Raw genomic sequence first — 18,164 nt, forward strand, 5'->3', positions numbered from 1 at the left:
TACGGACAAATTAAACTGAACTGGACCACTTGGTGGAATTCTGCGATTGTTCCACTGCTGAAACGTGAACTGGAGTCATGAAACCCATCATTGTTGCATTGAAGGACAACAGACACCTTCCGACAAGTTGCGGCCATCATTTGTAAAATCACTTTTTAAAAGTCGCGCTGAATATTCATGAAGTCTTGTTTTCGAGTTGATGTCGATGCCTGACGTGACGTCACGGAGGGAACGCCCCTGACCGAGAAAGCGACACACAATGCATTTTGGGTACTATTTTTCATCGTGTTGATCGGCAAATTAGAAGGAAAACTACATAATTAACGTGATGGATCGTTGTGTGGCAGCCAATTGCGGTAACACGCATAAAGAAGGTGTAAGTTGACACAAATTCCCAGAAGACAAAGCAGCCATTTCTAACGGAGCAGAGCAGTAGAGCACCAGCGGAGGCGAACGAGGAGGCTAACCAGAGTTAGCGATTCGGCGCTCGGACAGTGGAAGTTTGATGCATGTTAACTCATTTAGTCACACTGCATGCCAACTGTGAGCTCACCTGGTGAAAGAGAGCAATGGCCATATTAGTGGAGCAAACCCATCGGACAAACGTCCATTTTCCACCGTGTCATTTGTTCCTCTGTAGCGCTGTCGAGCTCGCTCTCGTCTCAACATCTCTGATGTTTGAGTGCTGCTGTCTCATTTGTGTGTGCACAAAACTCACCCCTCTGTCTTCTACCACGGATTTTAACCAAGCACGGGCGGCTTTGCGGCTCTTATAAGCGGCTTTATATACTGGACGAAATGCCGCTTGTGAGCCATCTTGTGCATTTTCTGGGCTGCTACATCGGAGTCTAGATTTCCTTCACCGGTCTCATCGCTTTCAGACGGCTCAAATTGATACCGAAGGTCGCAAACATTTATGCTTTCTTCTTCAGAACTATTTGAATCATATTCATAACTGGATGAGTAACGTCTTCTCCGATTCTGAACTCTCTGAAGCCATTGTTTTGATTCTGGAGCAAGGCAGTTTGTGAAGGAGTATCCTGGCGTGATGTCACGAACAAAGGGGCGGGACTTTCTGAATCTCCCAGTTTCAAGCTCATTAGTTGCGGTTTTGGGCAACTTCAAGTCATTTTTATTGGCGTTTTGCATTTGACTAAAAATATCAGCTTGCGTGTTTTGGGTATTTTAGAAGCTCTCAAGCGTTTTTCTGATGTCAGTTAGGAAACAAAAAAAATGGTGTCGGTTGTCCTTTCATACACTTTGATGCCCGGTTTTGTATGTGCACATTGACGGCGTTCCCGAGTCTTTTCTGATTTTTGGCTTCCGCTTTCTTTTCCACTGACGTAGAAACATGGATGACTCAAATCCACAACCTCCACGTCTTTCCGATTATTTACATCAAGTGTGAACATGTGTCATTTCTAATCAAGTTAGAATGAAATATGATGAGAATTATCATTCAAATACAATCCAATGTAATGGACCATAAAAAGGCACTTTGCCAAAAGCCATTTTCGTCGTGTTCAAGAGTGGATTATTGTTATTGTTCGTTTTGTGACATTTAACTCGGTAGAGTCTTCTCGAGCTGGCCTTGATGCAAGCTGATCCTGAGGGAGCGCTTCATTTCGGAAGCTTCCTGGAAAACAGGCAAGCGGAATTGGAATACGATTCGTCTCATCGACACTTTTTTGGGGGGGATCTGTCTCAACTCCAGCTGACGTCATAGTGCGTCCAACCTTCGGGCGGAGCCAAAAACACTCTTCGACCGCGGTGCAGGAAAGCGACGACGCCCCTGTAGCCTGTCCGCGGGACCCCGGATTTCAAGTCATCCATCACACCCAGATTCCGGGCGAGGACTTTAAAACTATCCCTGCTCGAGTACTTGACTCTGTAAGGACCGGGTCCTCTTAAACTTCCCCCCTGTTGGAGCTCCTCAATTTTTACCAGTGGGGCGTTGTAAACCTCTTTGATAAACTTCTCGTCATACTTCTCTTTGAGCAAACGAGAGAAGTTTTGTTTGGTAAAAGGCACAAATTCCGTGTTAAGTCGAATATAGCGTAGATACTGGTCAAAGAATTGACCTAAACTGACACCTTTCCGGCCAAAGGTGATCGTCCGGGAGATTTCCGGGCGAATGCACGAGCGTTCCTTGCGTTGCTCCGGCAGACGCATCCAATCGTCCCAGAATGCGGAAGGCCATTTGGGTTCGAGCTCCTCCCACAATTCCTTCAGCAGCATCCAGCCCAAGCCGGGAAAGAAGTCCGTCCGGTGAAGAAGAGCGGCTTTGGACGGATCGATCAAGGCGTCTCGGCCGTTATCGTTCCAAGCGGACACACACCACAAGGTCGGGTCAGATCGCAGGATTGGGTACATGGCACGGAAGTACTCAAAGAAGTCCGGCGCCACCTGAACGACAACAACAAAACGGGACATGTGACAGAATCGCTTTTCGGCAACGGATGCTAGCTACAGCTTTGTGTTTGCTTTCAACATTTGGCTTGTAGTAGACGTCCCTGAGGATGCTTTGATCCGCTCCTCTTTCATCGAGAACTGCTTCATGTCACAAAGAGGGTACAGCAACTGCTGAAGAATGAATTACTCTCTGTGTCTTTGTGTTGTCATCTGCGGTATTCCGTTTTTTATTTTTTACTTCAAGATGGCGACGCGAGAGTGGCTGCCATTGAAGCGGATTTATGTGGGACAGGAGACGTGAGACAATCTCTTTTCATCAACGGACGCTACAGCTTTGTGTTTACTTTCAACATTTAGATTGTAGTAGACGTGCACATTCCATGTCGTATCCTATACCACGGATCTTGACCAATCACGTGCAGCTTTAACCGAGGACTGGGGGTGGGGAATAGAGGAAAAAAAAGCCAGCTTCGTTCACTTCAGAGATACAGCTTCAAGAACCGTCTCGTTCGCGAATGACACATTACTCATTGTGGCGCTCCGTGTATTATTATTATTATTATTATTATTATTCCCGAAAAATATGCCAAGATTATATTCTCGCAAATTCAACGTTCTTAAGGCAAAAAGTTTGTTAGCTAAAGCAATCATAAGCCCAGGTATCACTGTACTATAGAAGACCCTCCTAGCCAATGGGATGCCAGGATAATGCCCGGGAACAGCCAATGGCAGAGCAGGTAGAAGTATGTTGCGTTCAGGAAACTCGGAGCTACAAGTCACAGCCCATACTGTATTTTTACCTATATTATTTTGACGTAAAAGCTTGGGCAAAACAAACATGCGGATCAAACCTCTAAAGATGGAGGCCACTGATTTGCTGTGGCGACCCCGTCAAGGGAAAAGCTTGCCCAAAGGGAAAGAAGAAGATTTTGTAACTAGGGGCAATATTTTCCTGTTGAGGAATTTTGTAACTTTCATTTCTTTTGTATGAAGGAGAGTGACCTATCTTTGGATCTCAATTTAGCTAAAAACGATTAACCGCACTAGATCTGTAGGTGAAATGTTATCAGAATATAACAGAAGAAGTCAAACTTGTCACCTCAAGGTCGTCCTCCACGATGACCACGGTGGACTGGGAGAAAGTGTTGAACACTTGGTTGAGCGCCCAACGATAATGTCTGGCAATTTTGTAGTATCCCTGGAACTTCCTGTGTTCCGGTCGTACTCGGAGATCTGAGAGGTCTGGTTGGCGAATATGTGTCACCTGACTGCCGTATGAGTCAATGACACCGGCTGTTTCGGCGTGGCCGCAATCCTGGCTGACAATGATGGGATGGAGTTCCTGGGACGGACGGTACTGAATCAGTCTGTCCAGACTCCGTTTGACGGTCACTCGGTCGCAGGCGATAACGAGGATAGGGATGACGACTTCAGTGGCCAATTTGTCAGCGCCGACCGTCTCGATCACGTCGGATTGACGGTGAGCGTTTGGGCCGGGGGAAACAAAAGACTTGTGAGTGGGTTTTCCGGTTTGACCCTTGCTATCCGTCTTGTCTTTCAAATGATGGGGAGGCCTTCGGGGTAGGTGAACCGCTGCCGATTTGACGGCCATTTCTCTTTTGCCAGCATCTTTACGCTTGGACCACGCCGACTTGTAACTTTCGATCTGCTTCAAGAGCTTTTTCTGGGTCTCCAACTGAATTTCAACTTCCTCCGCTAGCTGGATCACCTCCCCCGCCAGGTTGACCCGGCTTCCTTTGCTTCTGATCAGACCCCACTCCTCATTTCCCCCCGGTTCGACGCCATCGCCCTCCCCGAGGCGGCCGATCGGCGGGCGGCCCCAAAGGTAAAGTAAAAGCAAAGCGTTCCACGCGACAAAGAGAAAAGCGCCGCATAAGATCAGGGAACCTTTCTTTCGAACCATGGCCCAAGAACACTCAAAGGGCCTGGGCGGTGGAAAAGTATCAAACTAAGGGAAAACGTGTTATTGGAGCCAGCAGAAAGAGTCCGACAGATCCTTTGTTGGACAGGAATTGAGGTCCGGTCGCATCATTTCAAATTAAACCCCGTCTTCTTTCGACCACGGTGCCCAGAGAGGAAACAGGCCATCATATTCACACAGTCTCACTGCGGAATTCGTCAATTCCATCGAAGGACGGTGATGAAAAATAAGGGTGGGGGTGGGGAATTTGGGTCACTTTGGGCTGAGGGAAGGCGACTCCTTGTGCATTATCCTTTAGCCATCATCCTAGAAACAGACCAGAAACAACTATCAGTTTCATAGACGCTTGTAAATGTTATATTACCAGTCTGTATGCGTTACTGCAGCAAATGCGTTTGAATATTCATTTTATGCACAAATACCACTCCCGGATCTCAATGCTAATTCTCTATTAGCTTGTCAAAAGGATTCCGTGTATTTAAATCTAGAATATTATTATTATTAATTAAAAAATCCAAACCAAAATTTCAAATTGTCTCATGTAAACCACAACAAAAAAATGAAACAAAAATTAAACATTTTCCACAAAAAAAAAAAAAAACTTGCTCTGAAAGCTATCTATTAGCTATATAGCTATCTAGCTACCAATCTATTAGCTATGTCCTTGAGAGTTTTGATATGTGCTATAAATGCAATGTATTATTATTAGCTATCTATTAGCTAACTAAGTAGCTATTTGAGTTAATCCTGGCTTGAGTGAAAGCTGGCGCGTGTAGCTGCCGCTGCTCACCCGCAGAAAAACTTATCCTGTGATTGTGAAGTGACCTTGAGAGTTTTGAAAGGCGCTTATCGATGAAATGTATTATAATTATTATTGTTATGATTATTATTATTACAACAGTCATTATTTTTTACTTCAAATTTGAAAACTAGTTATTCATTAATTTGTTGTGCGCTCTATATGTAATATGTGGAAGGTATCGAACATTTTAATGGGTTCCCCAAATTAATACCGACCGCGAAAGGAAACCCGAACTACAATGTGGTCCGCGGCAAAAAATGACTTTGTTGTTCTACATGCAGGAATGAAAGCCTGATGAGCACACTGCGGACGATGGTGGTGTATGTCATTCAGAGAGCGAGACTGAAAATGGCAACAAATGAGTTTTACAACCTTGACAGACTGACGACAGTGGCAGGTGAGTAGTATACATTGAACCTTTCCCACGTGAGATCCTCAGCATTAGCATGATAAACCAATTAGCGTTGGTAAATATAGACACACACGCACTCATGCACAGTAATCTTGTTAGGATGGATGTGATCAGCGCTCCACTGGTTGGGACAACATGGAATCAATTTCCTTGCATGCGATTCAAATGAGAAAACACATAATATGTTGTAATTGGTTCTATTGTTGGTCACGAATGGCTTGTTCATGGTTAGCAACTATAATAATAATAATAATAATAATCTTCTTCTTTTCCTTTCAGCTTTTCCCCTCAGGGGTCGCCAGAGCGAATCAATGTCCTCCATCTATCCCGGTTTTGTGCATCCTCTTCTCTCACACCAGCTACCTTCATGTCCTCTTTGACCACTTCTATAAACCTCCTCTCTTCCAAGTGCCTTTGCCCCCTTCATCCTCTTCAGCGCCCTCCTCACTTCATCCTTGCTAATGCTTGCTACGTCTTGGTCCACAACAGTCACGTCTTCTACTCTTTGTTCCTTCTCATTTTCCTCATTCATCAATCCTTCAAAGTACTCTTTCCATCTTGCCATCACACTACTGGCACCTGTTAACACATTGCCATCTCAATCCTTAATCACCCGAACCTGCTGCAGGTCCTTCCCATCTTTGTCTCTCTGTCTCGCTAGCCTGTAAAGATCAGTCTCACCTTCCTTGCTGTCCAGCCGAGCATGTAAGTCATCATAGGCGTCTTGTTTGGCCGTTGCCACCTTTACTTTAACCGTGCGCTGCATCTCCTTGTACTGCTGTCTACTCTCGTCCGTCCTCTCGCTGTCCCACTTCTTCTTTGCTAAACTCTTTCTCTGTATACACTCCTGCACCTCCCCGTTCCACCACCAAGTCTCCTTATCTACCTTTCTTCCACTCGATACACCAAGTATTTTCCGACCCGTGTCTCTGATTATGTTTGCTGTAGTTTGCCAGTCATCTGGAAGGACCTCTTGCCCACCCAGTGCTTGTCTTACCTCCTTCCTAAATGTCATGCAACACTCTTTCTTTTTCAACTTCCAACATTTTGTCCTCACTTCAGCCTTTGGTTTCTTCATCTTCCTCACTGCCAGCGTCATCCTACACACCACCAACCTATGCTGTCTGGCTACACTCTCACCAACCACTACTTTGCAGTCACTGATTTCCTTTAGATGGCGCCGTTGACACAAAATGTAGTCTTCCTGTGTACTTCTGCCTCCACTCTTTTCGGTCACCCTATGTTCCTGTCTCTTCTGAAAGAAAGTATTCACAATAGCCATTTGCATTCTCTTAGCAAAGTCAACCACCATGTGTCCTTCAGCGTTCCTCATCTGGAGTCCAAACCTGCCCATCACCTCCTCATCACCTTTGTTTCCTGCGCCAACATGTCCATTGAAGTCTCCACCAATGACAACCCTCTCACTTCTCGGGATGTTCTGTATGACTTCATCAAAGTCCAACCAAAATGTCTCCTTCTCCGCCAGCTCGCATCCTACTTGTGGGGCATACCCACAAACAACATTGAACATCACACCTTCAATTTCTAGCTTCAAACTCATCATTCTATCTGATACTCTTTTTACTTCTAGGACATTCCTAACAAACTCCTCTTTTAAGATTTTAACCCCAACTCCATTTCTCTTTCTGTCATCACCGTGATAGAACAACTTCAACCCTGACCCTAAGCTTCTAGCCTTGCTCCCTTTCCACCTGGTCTTCTGGACACGCAGTATGTCTACCTTCCTTCTCTGCATCATGTCAACCAGCTCTCGACCTTTACCTGTCATTGTTCCTACATTCAAAGTTCCTACTCTTAGTTGTACACTCTTGGCGTTCCATTTGTCTCTTTTCCTCCGGGCACACCTCCCTCCTCTCCTTCTTCGACCAACAGTAGTCCATTTTCCACTGGCACCCTGAAGGTCAACAGTACCAATGGCGGCCGTTGTTAACCCGGGCCTCGACCGATCCGGTATGGGATTCAGAGGTTTGATTCGCATATTTGTTTTGGCAAAAAATGTTACGTCGGATGCCCTTCCTGACACAACCCTCTGTATTTATCCGGGCTTGGGACCGGCACAATAAGACACTGGCTTGTGCCCCCTTGTGGCTACATTAATATTAATAATAATAATAATAAATTTCATTTATAATCGCCTTTCAAACTCTCAGGGTCACTTTACAGTCACAGGATAAGTTTTTACGTGGGTGAGCAGCGGCAGCCACATGCGCCAGCGTCCACTCAACCCCAAGAAATTCAAATAGATAGAAAGCTAGCTAGTTAGCTAATGGATAGCAAATAAATAGCTAATAGAGAGCCAGATAGCCAACAGCTCGCTAGCTAGACAGCTTAACGCCAGCCAGCTAGAGAGCTGATAGCTAGCCCGCTAGCTAATGGATAGTTAATAAATAGCTGATAGATAGCCATCTAGCCAACAGCTTGACAGCTAACAGGCAGCCAGCTAGAGAGCTGATAGCTAGCCATATAGCTAATGGATAGGTAATATATAGCTGATAGATAGCCATATAGCCAACAGCTAGCCAGTTAACAGGCAGCCAGCTAGACAGCTCATAGCTAGCCACCTACATAGCTATTAGCTAGCCAGCCAGATAGCCAAAAACATTGTTTTTTTTCGCACATCCTCATAAGTACTTTGTGAATAGTGTGACTACTAGTCTATATATATATATATATATATATATAAGCCTGCCTTGCAACGATGCAGACAGTGAAAGAGCATTTCCACGTCATACAACTTTTAAGAAAGAGAGGCTCGCTATGAGAGTGTTCTGAAAGGATATAAATATTCCACATATGTGATTTTGAGGTGTTTAATATCACTAAACTGTTTTCTGAAAATGAACCATGATTGGTCCGAGCCGTGAACGACTGCCATATCACTTTCAGTTGACAACAAATGGTAAAATGGCCGCACCTTGAGAGAGGCACAACACGGGTGCATTTTATTGCTTATCTCATGTTCCACAAGCGTTAAGAGTCATCACAATGTCACGGTTGGACTCGTGGGCCTGCATGAACATGCGTTTGCAAAATAAATAAAGACATAAAAAAACGACTTGACTTCCCATTTAATTTATCGACTTCAATCGGAGTTGATCATAATAATCATCATAATAATACATTTTATTTATAAGCGCCTTTCAAAACTCTCACTTTACAGTCACAAGACAAGGTTTACTGTGGGTGAGCAGCGGCAGCTACACGCGCCAGCATTCACTCAACCCGTAACTCAGATAGAAAGCAAGCTAATAGCTAGCTAGCTAGCGAATACACTAGATAGCTACTTCATTAATATTAGATCATAGATCGGCGCACTGCGTCAGCGCAGAGCGCCGATCCGTATGTCTTGTAGTCAACGTGCACATTCCACCATGACGTCCCTGATCCACTGCTGAAAAAGACGCTTTGATCCTCTCCTCCATCTAGAACTGCTTCATGTCACAGCAAGTTCTGAAGAATGAATGACTGTGTCTTTGTTGAAGAAAAGGTTTCTTTAGCCGTCTTTTGAAGGTGTCTGTCGGACATTTCGATTCTCATCTAAGAGGCTTCGTCAGCGAACTAGAATTTGTATATATATATATATATATATATATATATATATATATATATATATATATATATATATATATATATATATATATATATATATGTCCACTCAACCCAATATATATATAGGGCCAAAACTACGGAGTTGTGCACTTAGATTATTAAATTATGAAGGAAGTGACGCAACGGCGCACAGTGTGGCACTATGTCCCGCCCATAGTTTCCAGAACAATCTCGAGGAGATTCAGGGTGAGTCGCAATTTTCTGTTGGTCTTGATTAACGCGCATTTTCATGACAATATCTTATTTTGTTTCCCCTTTTGTACTGTCTAGTGTTATCTAATTAGTTCCCTTATTCATTTCGAGTCCAGATTACTTTTTGTGTCATTATTTACTTCACGTTTTGTTGAGTGGAACTTTGGAGCACATGTGCTTTTCTATTGCGCAGTTAATCACAAGACGAAACCCATGCGACTTCACCCATCCCTTCTGCCATACTGTGTTGCAGGTAATAATTGTTTCATTTCGGTTTTATTGAACAATATTTAGTTTTTTGTGTCGTGTTTCATTTGCCCGTGAGTGTCCGTGGCGGGTTGAACTGTGCGCCAGCCATTACAAGCGCACCGCGTGTTCTGCCGAGTCTCCGCCCATGATGCTTTCAGGGACATCTTGTAAATAACAGTGAACTTGTGTTGTATTCTCTTTTTCTGTAAATAACCACTATACGATCACACGTTAATTTCTGTTTTGTTATCTACAATGTTTTGCATTTGGGAACAATCTCGAGGAGATTCAGGTTAATCACAAGACGAAACCCATGCGACTTCACCCATCCCTTCTGCCATACTGTGTTGCAGAAATAAAAGAAATAAAAAGACACATCCACGCGTCTCGTCTTCATTAATACGGCAGCATCGTGGAGATGAAGACAGTCACTGTTGTGACACCCGTCACACACACACACACACACACACATAAATAAATATATATATATATATATATATATATATATATATATATATATATATATATATATATATATATATATATAATACAGTAAAGTCTCGTTATATCGATATCGGATATATCGATAGTCCCGGTTATATCGATATTTTTTCGGACTCCCTTGAATATCGATATAACGAGACTTTACTGTGTGTATATATATATATATATATATATATATATATATATATATATATATATATATATATATATATATCCCCTACAGTCCAGAGGTGGCGGTGCCAGAACTCTGCTATGATAGGTCCCTGCTCTCAGTTTGGGGGGAACAGAGGACCCACCTGAGTCCAAAACTACCAGCAAATTTTAGTTAGTTGACAAAGCCTCTTGGATGAGAAGCGAAACGTCCGACACCTTGAAATTTGTACAGATGAAGGCTGAAGAAACCTTTTCATCGATGGACCACCCCTGTACGACTGAGAGCTTCCACAGACGTCTGTGTCTTTGCGTTGTCATAGTATTTGTTATTTTGGGTTTTTTCCCAAGATGGCAGCACGTGAACACGCAGCCGCTGCTCTCTCTCCCGACAAATTGGCGTTTTCGTGTTTATTATGTTTGTCAGTCATTATTTAGATAAGTGCCTTGCACGCTGTGTCCGAGAGGACAGTCATTTCATCTGTGCCGTATGTCATGCATATTAGCATATTTGACAATAAAGCTGACTTTGACTTTATTACTTTGAATTACTAATATTTGAAGCATTCGTGACAACTTTTTTACTCATTACGTGTGGCATAAACGTACGTGACTAAGTCAACGCCAGAACAGTACTTCATGTGTATGCTTTTCTGCCAGTTTGGTCTCTCGTCTGACTGAACTGCCTCCACCAGCAGCACACGTCAATCAGAAATGCGTTGCATGACAAAGCTATAAATGTCAGAGAACACAAACTATAAATCGAGCTCTGACACGAAGCACAAAATATGAATCGGCAGCCAGCAGAATAAAACTTGTCCAAACCTGAACACAACACTCCCTCCCTTAAAGGACAAGCGACGCCTCCAGACAAGTTGCGTCCAGAATTTCTAAAATCACTTCAAATGACTTTACAAAGATTCCACCGCATCAAGCGATACTTTACGTTTTGAGACTCGCGCTGAATATTCAGGAAGTCTTGTTTTCCAGTTGATGACGATGCCCGAAGTGACGTCACATTCGGAATGCCCCTGACCGAGAAAGCGACACACAATGCATTTTGGGTATTTTTTTTTTTCCTCTGCCAATTGTGGTAACAGGCATAAAGGTGTAAGTTTACACAACTTCCTTGCGGACAAATCAGCCCATTTCCAACGGAGCTTGTGCGCCATCTTGTGCATTTTCTGGGCGTGACATTGGAGTCCAGACGGCTCGAATTGATACGGAACGACTTCTTTAATGGATTGCAAACATGCATGCTTTCCTCTTCAGAACTATTTGAATTATATTCATAACTGGATGAGTAGCTAGAAAGCATCTTCTCCAAATCTGACCTCTCTGAAGCCATTGTTTTGATTCTGGAGCAAGGCAGTTTGTGAGGGAGTATCCTGACGTGACTTCACGAACAAGGGGGCGGGACTTTCTGAACATCCCTAGCTCCGGTTTCATTTTGTGGAAGTTTTGGGACACTTTAAGTCATTTTGATTGGTGTTTTGCATTTGACTAAAAAAACAGCCTGTGTGTTTTGGCTATTCTAGATGCTATCAAACGTTTTCTGATGTCAGTTAGGAAACAAAACAAGTGGTGTCGGTTGTCCTTTACGCTTTCCACTGAGACGCGGAGCTGCCAGCAGCGTTTCTCCACAAAGCAGCTGTGAGGCACCAGAGAAAAACTGCTTCACGTGACTCCTACCGCGACAGAGCCAATTAGTAACCACCGGGCACCGCCTCTCTATGTTGTCACGTATGAACTGAAATGAAATAATACGACATATCGCGCAACAATGCCTTCATTAGGCCACCGGGAGGTAATTGGGATGATTTTCAACTGTTCCGTTTTGCATTCAAGATGCTAAGCTAACCGCTCCAGAAGCGAAGCAGCAATATGAGGCTCTTCAAATACCATCAGGGTCTCCGTCGTATTTTTTGTCATTATCAAGCCAAAGTATGAGTCGTAACCACACACGCACACGCGAAACGTCGTGCAGAAGTGCTCCACGCCATCGACGGTGCGACTCGCTCGTCCCGAGGACGCTTCGAATGCAAACCGACCGCGGAGGTGGAAAGAAGTCACTCACCTCGTACACGCCGCTGCCAACAAAACGGCGAAGCTCTCAATGCCGTCATGCCGGAGAGGCAGATCGGGTGGGTTCGCTTCAAGTCCAGTCGGGTTCAGTTGTAGCTAGCTGACGTTAGCCACCCTCGTTTCCGCTTCGCTATCACGTTCGCGTTCGCGGCTCATCTCGATGCTGGCACACTGCGACTGCGGTTCGGCCTCGGTCTCGCCACGGTCTCTTGTCTGTCTATCCACTTCTAGTCGCCAAATATTGACGGGGACTATTCACTTCTCAAGACGGGACAGGAGCGTTCATTAATGTTAGCGCGAGTGGCCCGGCGCGCATACACAACGCTACTTTCCAGTTTGCGGGAGGTTGGTTGGCAGACTCGTGCTTTTAGTTACGAAGGTTCCAGCTGCTTGTGCCAAGAGCTACGTTGGGATGACGGCAAAGCATTCTCACTTGACGACTCTTCCGGATTACCCACTCGCGTGGAACGATGAGAGCCGAGTCGAGCCGAAGTCTCGTTCGGAGCTATTTTGACACGAGACCAAAAAAGTGCACTCGAGATAAATTCTGACTTAAAGGACAACCGACAACATTTTTTTGGTTTCCTGACTGACATCAGAAAAACGTTTGATAACATCTAAAATACCCCAAACACGTAGGCTGATATTTTTAGTCAAATGCAAAACACCAATCAAAATGACTTCAAGTGTCCCATAACTGCTGCCACAAAATGAACTCGAAACTGAGGAGATTCGGAAAGTCCCGCCTCCTTGTTCGTGACGTCACGCCAGGATACTCCTTCACAAACCGCCTTGCTCCAGAATCAAAACAATGGCTTCAGAGAGTTCAGATACGGAGAAGTTGCTTTCTTGTTACTCATCCAGTTATGAATATGATTCAAATAGTTGCGAAGAGGAAAGCATACATGTTTGCAATTGAATAAATAAGTCCTTCCGTGTCAATTCGAGCCGTCTGCAAGCGATGAAACCGCTGAAGATCTGGATTCCAATCTAGCGCCCAGAAAATGCGCAAGATGACGCACAAGCTCCTTTGGAAACGGGCAGACATGTCCGCTAGGAATTTGTGTCAACTTACACCTTTATGCGTGTTCCCACAATTGGCAGACGGAAAAAAATACCCAGCATGCATTGTGTGTCGCTTTCTCAGTACAATATCCCGTCATAAACCTATCCAGGTTAATGGCTTGGGCTGTGTCTTCAACAACTGACCTCAATGCAGTCTTTTCACACTTTCAACGGGACGATAGCAGAGAACCTTGATCTCCTCACTCCATCTTAGTGACTCGTCCATCACTTTCAGCAAGGGGGAAGAGATGGTGAGAGCGCTCCGCAGAACATCATTTCTATACTGCCGCTTCATCTGACCATATCTGCGGGTGGACTCACGCAGCTGTGATCAGGACGGGGGTGTTCCAGACCTCCATGAACGGTGTCACAATGCTTCATATGTGGACATTTCACACAATTATTGGCATTCCCCAGAAGGACTCAATTGAAACAATCTTCGGCCAGTGGCTTTTTTTGAGCTCACTTTTATCAGGAGAGCAATCAAACTGTTGAATAATTACCCCTCCCTGTGGATAAGAATGAACGGACCACTTTACTGAACAATATCTTGAGCATAGGTGTCAAAGGCAAGGCCCGCTGGCCAAATCTGGCCCGCCACATCATTTTATGCGGCCGGCGAGAGCAAATGAAACTCGTGAAATTCTATGATGCTCGCAAAAAAATTAATAGTTAATAATACAGTGAGACCTCAACTTACAAACTTAATTGGTTCCCAGACAGAGTGTGTAAGGCGAAAAGTGTGTATCTAAAAAACAAATTCCCATGGGAAACCATTAAAATGGGAATAATCCGTTCCCGGGTTTCCATAAAATATACTTTTCAACTAAATAAATCTTAAAACTACACACAACATACCTTAAAATGTGCTATTGTATTGCAATGAAAGAAATACACTGCACTGTATCATAAAGTCACTTTATTTACATTTGTGATGGTCATTTTCGAGTTCGAAGGTCAAAGGGAATTGTTGTTTGGAAAGAGAGGCGCATTACATGAGGACTGTAATTAAAGAAATAAACTGCTGTAAAATAAAGTTTTATTGACCTTTTTGTTGGTCGTTGATGGCTTATGGAAGGAGAGTCACCTTCCATAACTTAACCTCTGGTGCTGTTCGGTCGTGTGCTTCCGCCGAAGATCACTCCGCCAGCCGTGGTGGGTGTGTATTATGAAAATAGTGCTTATTATAAGGTTTAATTTTCAGAAATTTGACATTTGTAAGACGAAAAGTTTGTAAGTTAAGGTGTTTGTAAGTTGAGGTCTCACTGTATATATATTAATACATTTTATTTCTAAGAACCTTTCAAAACTCTCAAGGACACTTTACAGTCACGGGATGAGAACTTTTTTTTCAGCGGGTGAGCAGCGGCAGCCATTCGCGCCAGCGTTCACTAAACCCGAAAGTAACACAAACTCACGCCACTAATGAGAGTGTGTATAAAAACAGACAATAATAATAATAATAATACTAATACATTTCACTTATGAACGCCTTTCATAACTCTCAAAGTCACTTTACAGTCACAGGATAAGTTTTTCTGTGGGTGAGCAGCGGCAGCCACCCGTGCCAGCGTTCACTCAGCCCGAAAGTAAACAAAAGTAAAATAATTTGTACGGCGCTTTCACAACAGCTGCAGCTGTAACAAAGCGCTTCACACAATAGTCAACACAAAGCAAAATAATATATAAAAATAAAAACATGGACATGTGCGGAATCTTGAAGCAGTTCTAGATGAAAGGGGACGAAAGCCTCCTTTTCACCAGTGGATCAGATGCAATAAGATCGGCTGGAGTTTCCTACCAATTGCTGATTTGATGTTTCCTCGTGTCCAGTTTATCTTAAAAGTAGCTGAAAACGGTGAGACAACTGTTAAAAATCACACGCAATTAAATATTTGCTAAAAACACGTATATGCATTTTAATTTCATACACTCTTTCACTTTGATAGATGTAAATGCACCGGTTTGATGACGAGTGAAAAGACATTTGATGGCTCCAATTTAACATGAGGCTCAAGATTTTATGGCTGAACTTGCCATGACTTGACTTGTTTTGAATCGTGCCAAAACAATGTCAGAGGTGGGTGGCTTCACCTCATTGCACCTCCGCAAAAACTCGGCACCGTCCTTCCCTTCCCTTCCCTTCCCTTCAGTCATTTATCACGGTGTACGTTTAAATTGAGAAGCGGCTTCCGCTTGCTTAACCTCCACAATGCGCCACACTCACGTGTACATCATGCCTTGTATATTTTTGTCACTTTGCGGCATGGAAAATTTGTTGAGATTAACCCTTCTCTACTCGTCCCTAAATGGGGCGACGGATATGCTAACGGGCTGGAGACGTGCATACTAGACAACATGATGCATTAGGGTTTTCATCTTTATACTTTCAATTACGATTGGAAATGTTATTTTCTATTTTAAAATAGATATCCCATAAATGAAAGATTTCTCTGTAAATATGAGGGGGGAAAATTGTGGCATCAAAGAGGTTTGCGTGTCTTTTTACATAGAATAATAAGAATACATTTCATTTATAAGCACCTTTCAAAACTCTCAAGGTCACTTTACAGTCACAGAATAAGTTTTACTGTGGGTGAGCAGCGGCAGCCACATGCGCCAGCGTTCACTCAACCCGGAATAACTCAAATAGATAGAAAGCTAGCTAGCTCGCCATCTATCAGCCAGCTGGCTAGCTATTAACTGTCTATTAGCTAGCCAGCCAGCTCTCTATTCATTTGAGTAGCGAATAGATAGCTAATAGATAGCCAATTAGCTAAAAGCTAGCTAGCTAAATAGCTGCTGATGTTACCTATTATTTGTCTGTTTTGTGTGGATTTTTACATACAGGTAAAAATGACTCACAACATAATCAATGTCAGCTATCAATAATAGATAGCTAATAGCTAGCTAGCCAGCCAGATAACTAAAAGCAAGCTAGCTAGCTAGCTAGCTGCTGATGTAAGCATGATGCAAACATTGGTGTGTCCTATCCCAATGCGTAAATCATGCAAATAGTTGAAGAGGGTACATTGAGTATTGGATACGTGACACCAACAGTTTAAAAACAAACAAAGAAACAAACAAACAAATGAAAGGAGCATTACTTAAGCCCTTTGTGCACACTGCAACCTGATAAGATGGTAAGATGTTGGAACCGCTGTCCCTGAACTCCTTTTTTTGGATTCTGCCCTGATTGTTGTTCTTTTAAAACCGGCTCTTCAAGATCTTTATGTGTGACACTGATCATCGGAATAGCTGCCGGTGGGACAGTCTGTCATTTGAAGCAACTGAAGCTGGTCCTCGATCGTCTTCAACTCCTGCTGAAGAGCCAACATCTAAAATTCAAGAAAAGGAAAGGGAGCAACAGTTAGCCCCCAAAAAATACAAATAATCATGATTTTGCATCTCTTGAAATAAGATAGAAAACACGTGTAATCAAATTAAGAAATGTTTAATTCAGATATGAAAGCATTTATATTTACTCATGTATTGCCATTTTATTGATTGTTAAATAATTGAACCACAATCAAACAGAATAGCATATTTTCCGCACTATAAGGCTGACCTAAAAGTATTAGATTTTCTCAAAGCCCGACAGAGCGCCTTATAATACCATATATTTTGTGTCGTTTTAAAGGACAACCGACACCATTTTTTGGTTTGTTTCCTCACTGACATCACAAAAACGTTTGAGAGCCAAAACACGCAGGCTGATATTTTTAGTCAAATGCAAAACACCAATCAAAAGGACTTCAAGTGTCCCAAAACTGCCACAAAATGAGCTTGGAAATGGTGAGTTTCAGATGGTCCCGCCCCCTTTGTTCGTGACGTCACGCCAGGACGTCTTGCCTTGCTCCAGAATCAAAACAATGGCTTCAGATTGGGAGAAGATGCTTTCTTGTTACTCATCCACTTATGAATATGATTCAAATAGTTCTGAAGAGGAAAGCATACATGTTTGCAATCGATTATAGAAGTCCTTACGTATGAATTTGAGCCGTCAGGACTCCAATGTAGCACCCACAAAATGCACAAGATGGTGCACAAGCTTCGTTGGAAATGGGCTGATTTGTCTGCTGGGAATTTGCGTCAACTAGTATCAAATAGTAGTCTTGGTGTAACACAATGATTCACCATCGCGTTATTTATGTTTTCCTTGTAATTTGGCCATCATCACGGATCAACACAAAGTTTTCAGACCAAACGAAGTTCCCAAAATGCATTGTGTGTCACTTTCTCGGTCAGTGACGATACCTCCCGTGATGTCACGGGAGGTATCGTCATCAACTCAAAAACAAGACTTGCTGAATATTCGTCGCGAGTCTTAAAAGGTAAAATCTAGCTAGATGCCATGGAATCTTTGTCAAATACGCTCCGTAGAAGTCATTTGAAGTCTTCTTTTCCTTTGTGCTTTTCCCTTGACGGGCGGGGTCGCCACAGCAAATCAGTGACCTCCATATTTAGAGGGTTGATCCGCATGTTTGTTTTGGCCCAGCTTTGACGTCGGATGGCCTTCCTGACACAACCCTCTGTATTATTCCGGGCTTGGGACCGCCACAAGAAGACTTATGTCCCTTTGTGGCTACAGAACAAGCAACTCGCTCAGTAAAAGGCTGCCAAACACAAAATGGTCATCGGCGCAGCAACATCCAAAAAAGCAAAAACCATACTCACCATTTGATGACATGGTTTTACAAATTATGGACACAACTTGTCCG

The 18,164-nt window shown here is 43.3% G+C and overlaps 2 protein-coding genes and 1 long non-coding RNA gene across 4 annotated transcripts in view; 1 reads left to right on the forward strand and 2 right to left on the reverse strand.

The window, feature by feature from the left end:
* Positions 1 to 13,153, reverse strand: mgat1b (alpha-1,3-mannosyl-glycoprotein 2-beta-N-acetylglucosaminyltransferase b). Its single transcript, XM_088987036.1, has 3 exons — positions 12,371 to 13,153; positions 3,512 to 4,660; positions 1 to 2,406 (listed from the first exon to the last, which is right to left on the reverse strand). Exons 2-3 carry the CDS (start codon positions 4,334 to 4,336, stop codon positions 1,705 to 1,707), a joined length of 1,527 nt encoding a protein of 508 aa, XP_088843162.1. The 5' UTR covers positions 4,337 to 4,660; positions 12,371 to 13,153; the 3' UTR covers positions 1 to 1,704.
* LOC148882557 (uncharacterized) overlaps positions 11,890 to 18,164 on the forward strand; it is a 23,091-nt gene continuing 16,816 nt past the window's right edge. For both annotated transcript variants that reach the window (XR_016113480.1, XR_016113479.1), the window contains exon 1: positions 11,890 to 12,437. This is a non-coding gene — a long non-coding RNA (uncharacterized LOC148882557). The remainder of the gene's footprint in view (positions 12,438 to 18,164) is intronic.
* vars2 (valyl-tRNA synthetase 2, mitochondrial) overlaps positions 13,960 to 18,164 on the reverse strand; it is a 38,074-nt gene continuing 33,869 nt past the window's right edge. Inside the window, exon 29 of the mRNA XM_088987034.1 lies at positions 13,960 to 16,781. Coding sequence (XP_088843160.1) covers positions 16,674 to 16,781 — 108 coding nt within the window. The 3' untranslated portion in view covers positions 13,960 to 16,673. The remainder of the gene's footprint in view (positions 16,782 to 18,164) is intronic.

Source organism: Hippocampus bargibanti, linkage group LG20, assembly GCF_051943395.1.
Source record: "Hippocampus bargibanti isolate YZ-2025 linkage group LG20, ASM5194339v1, whole genome shotgun sequence".
Lineage (NCBI taxonomy): Eukaryota > Metazoa > Chordata > Actinopteri > Syngnathiformes > Syngnathidae > Hippocampus > Hippocampus bargibanti.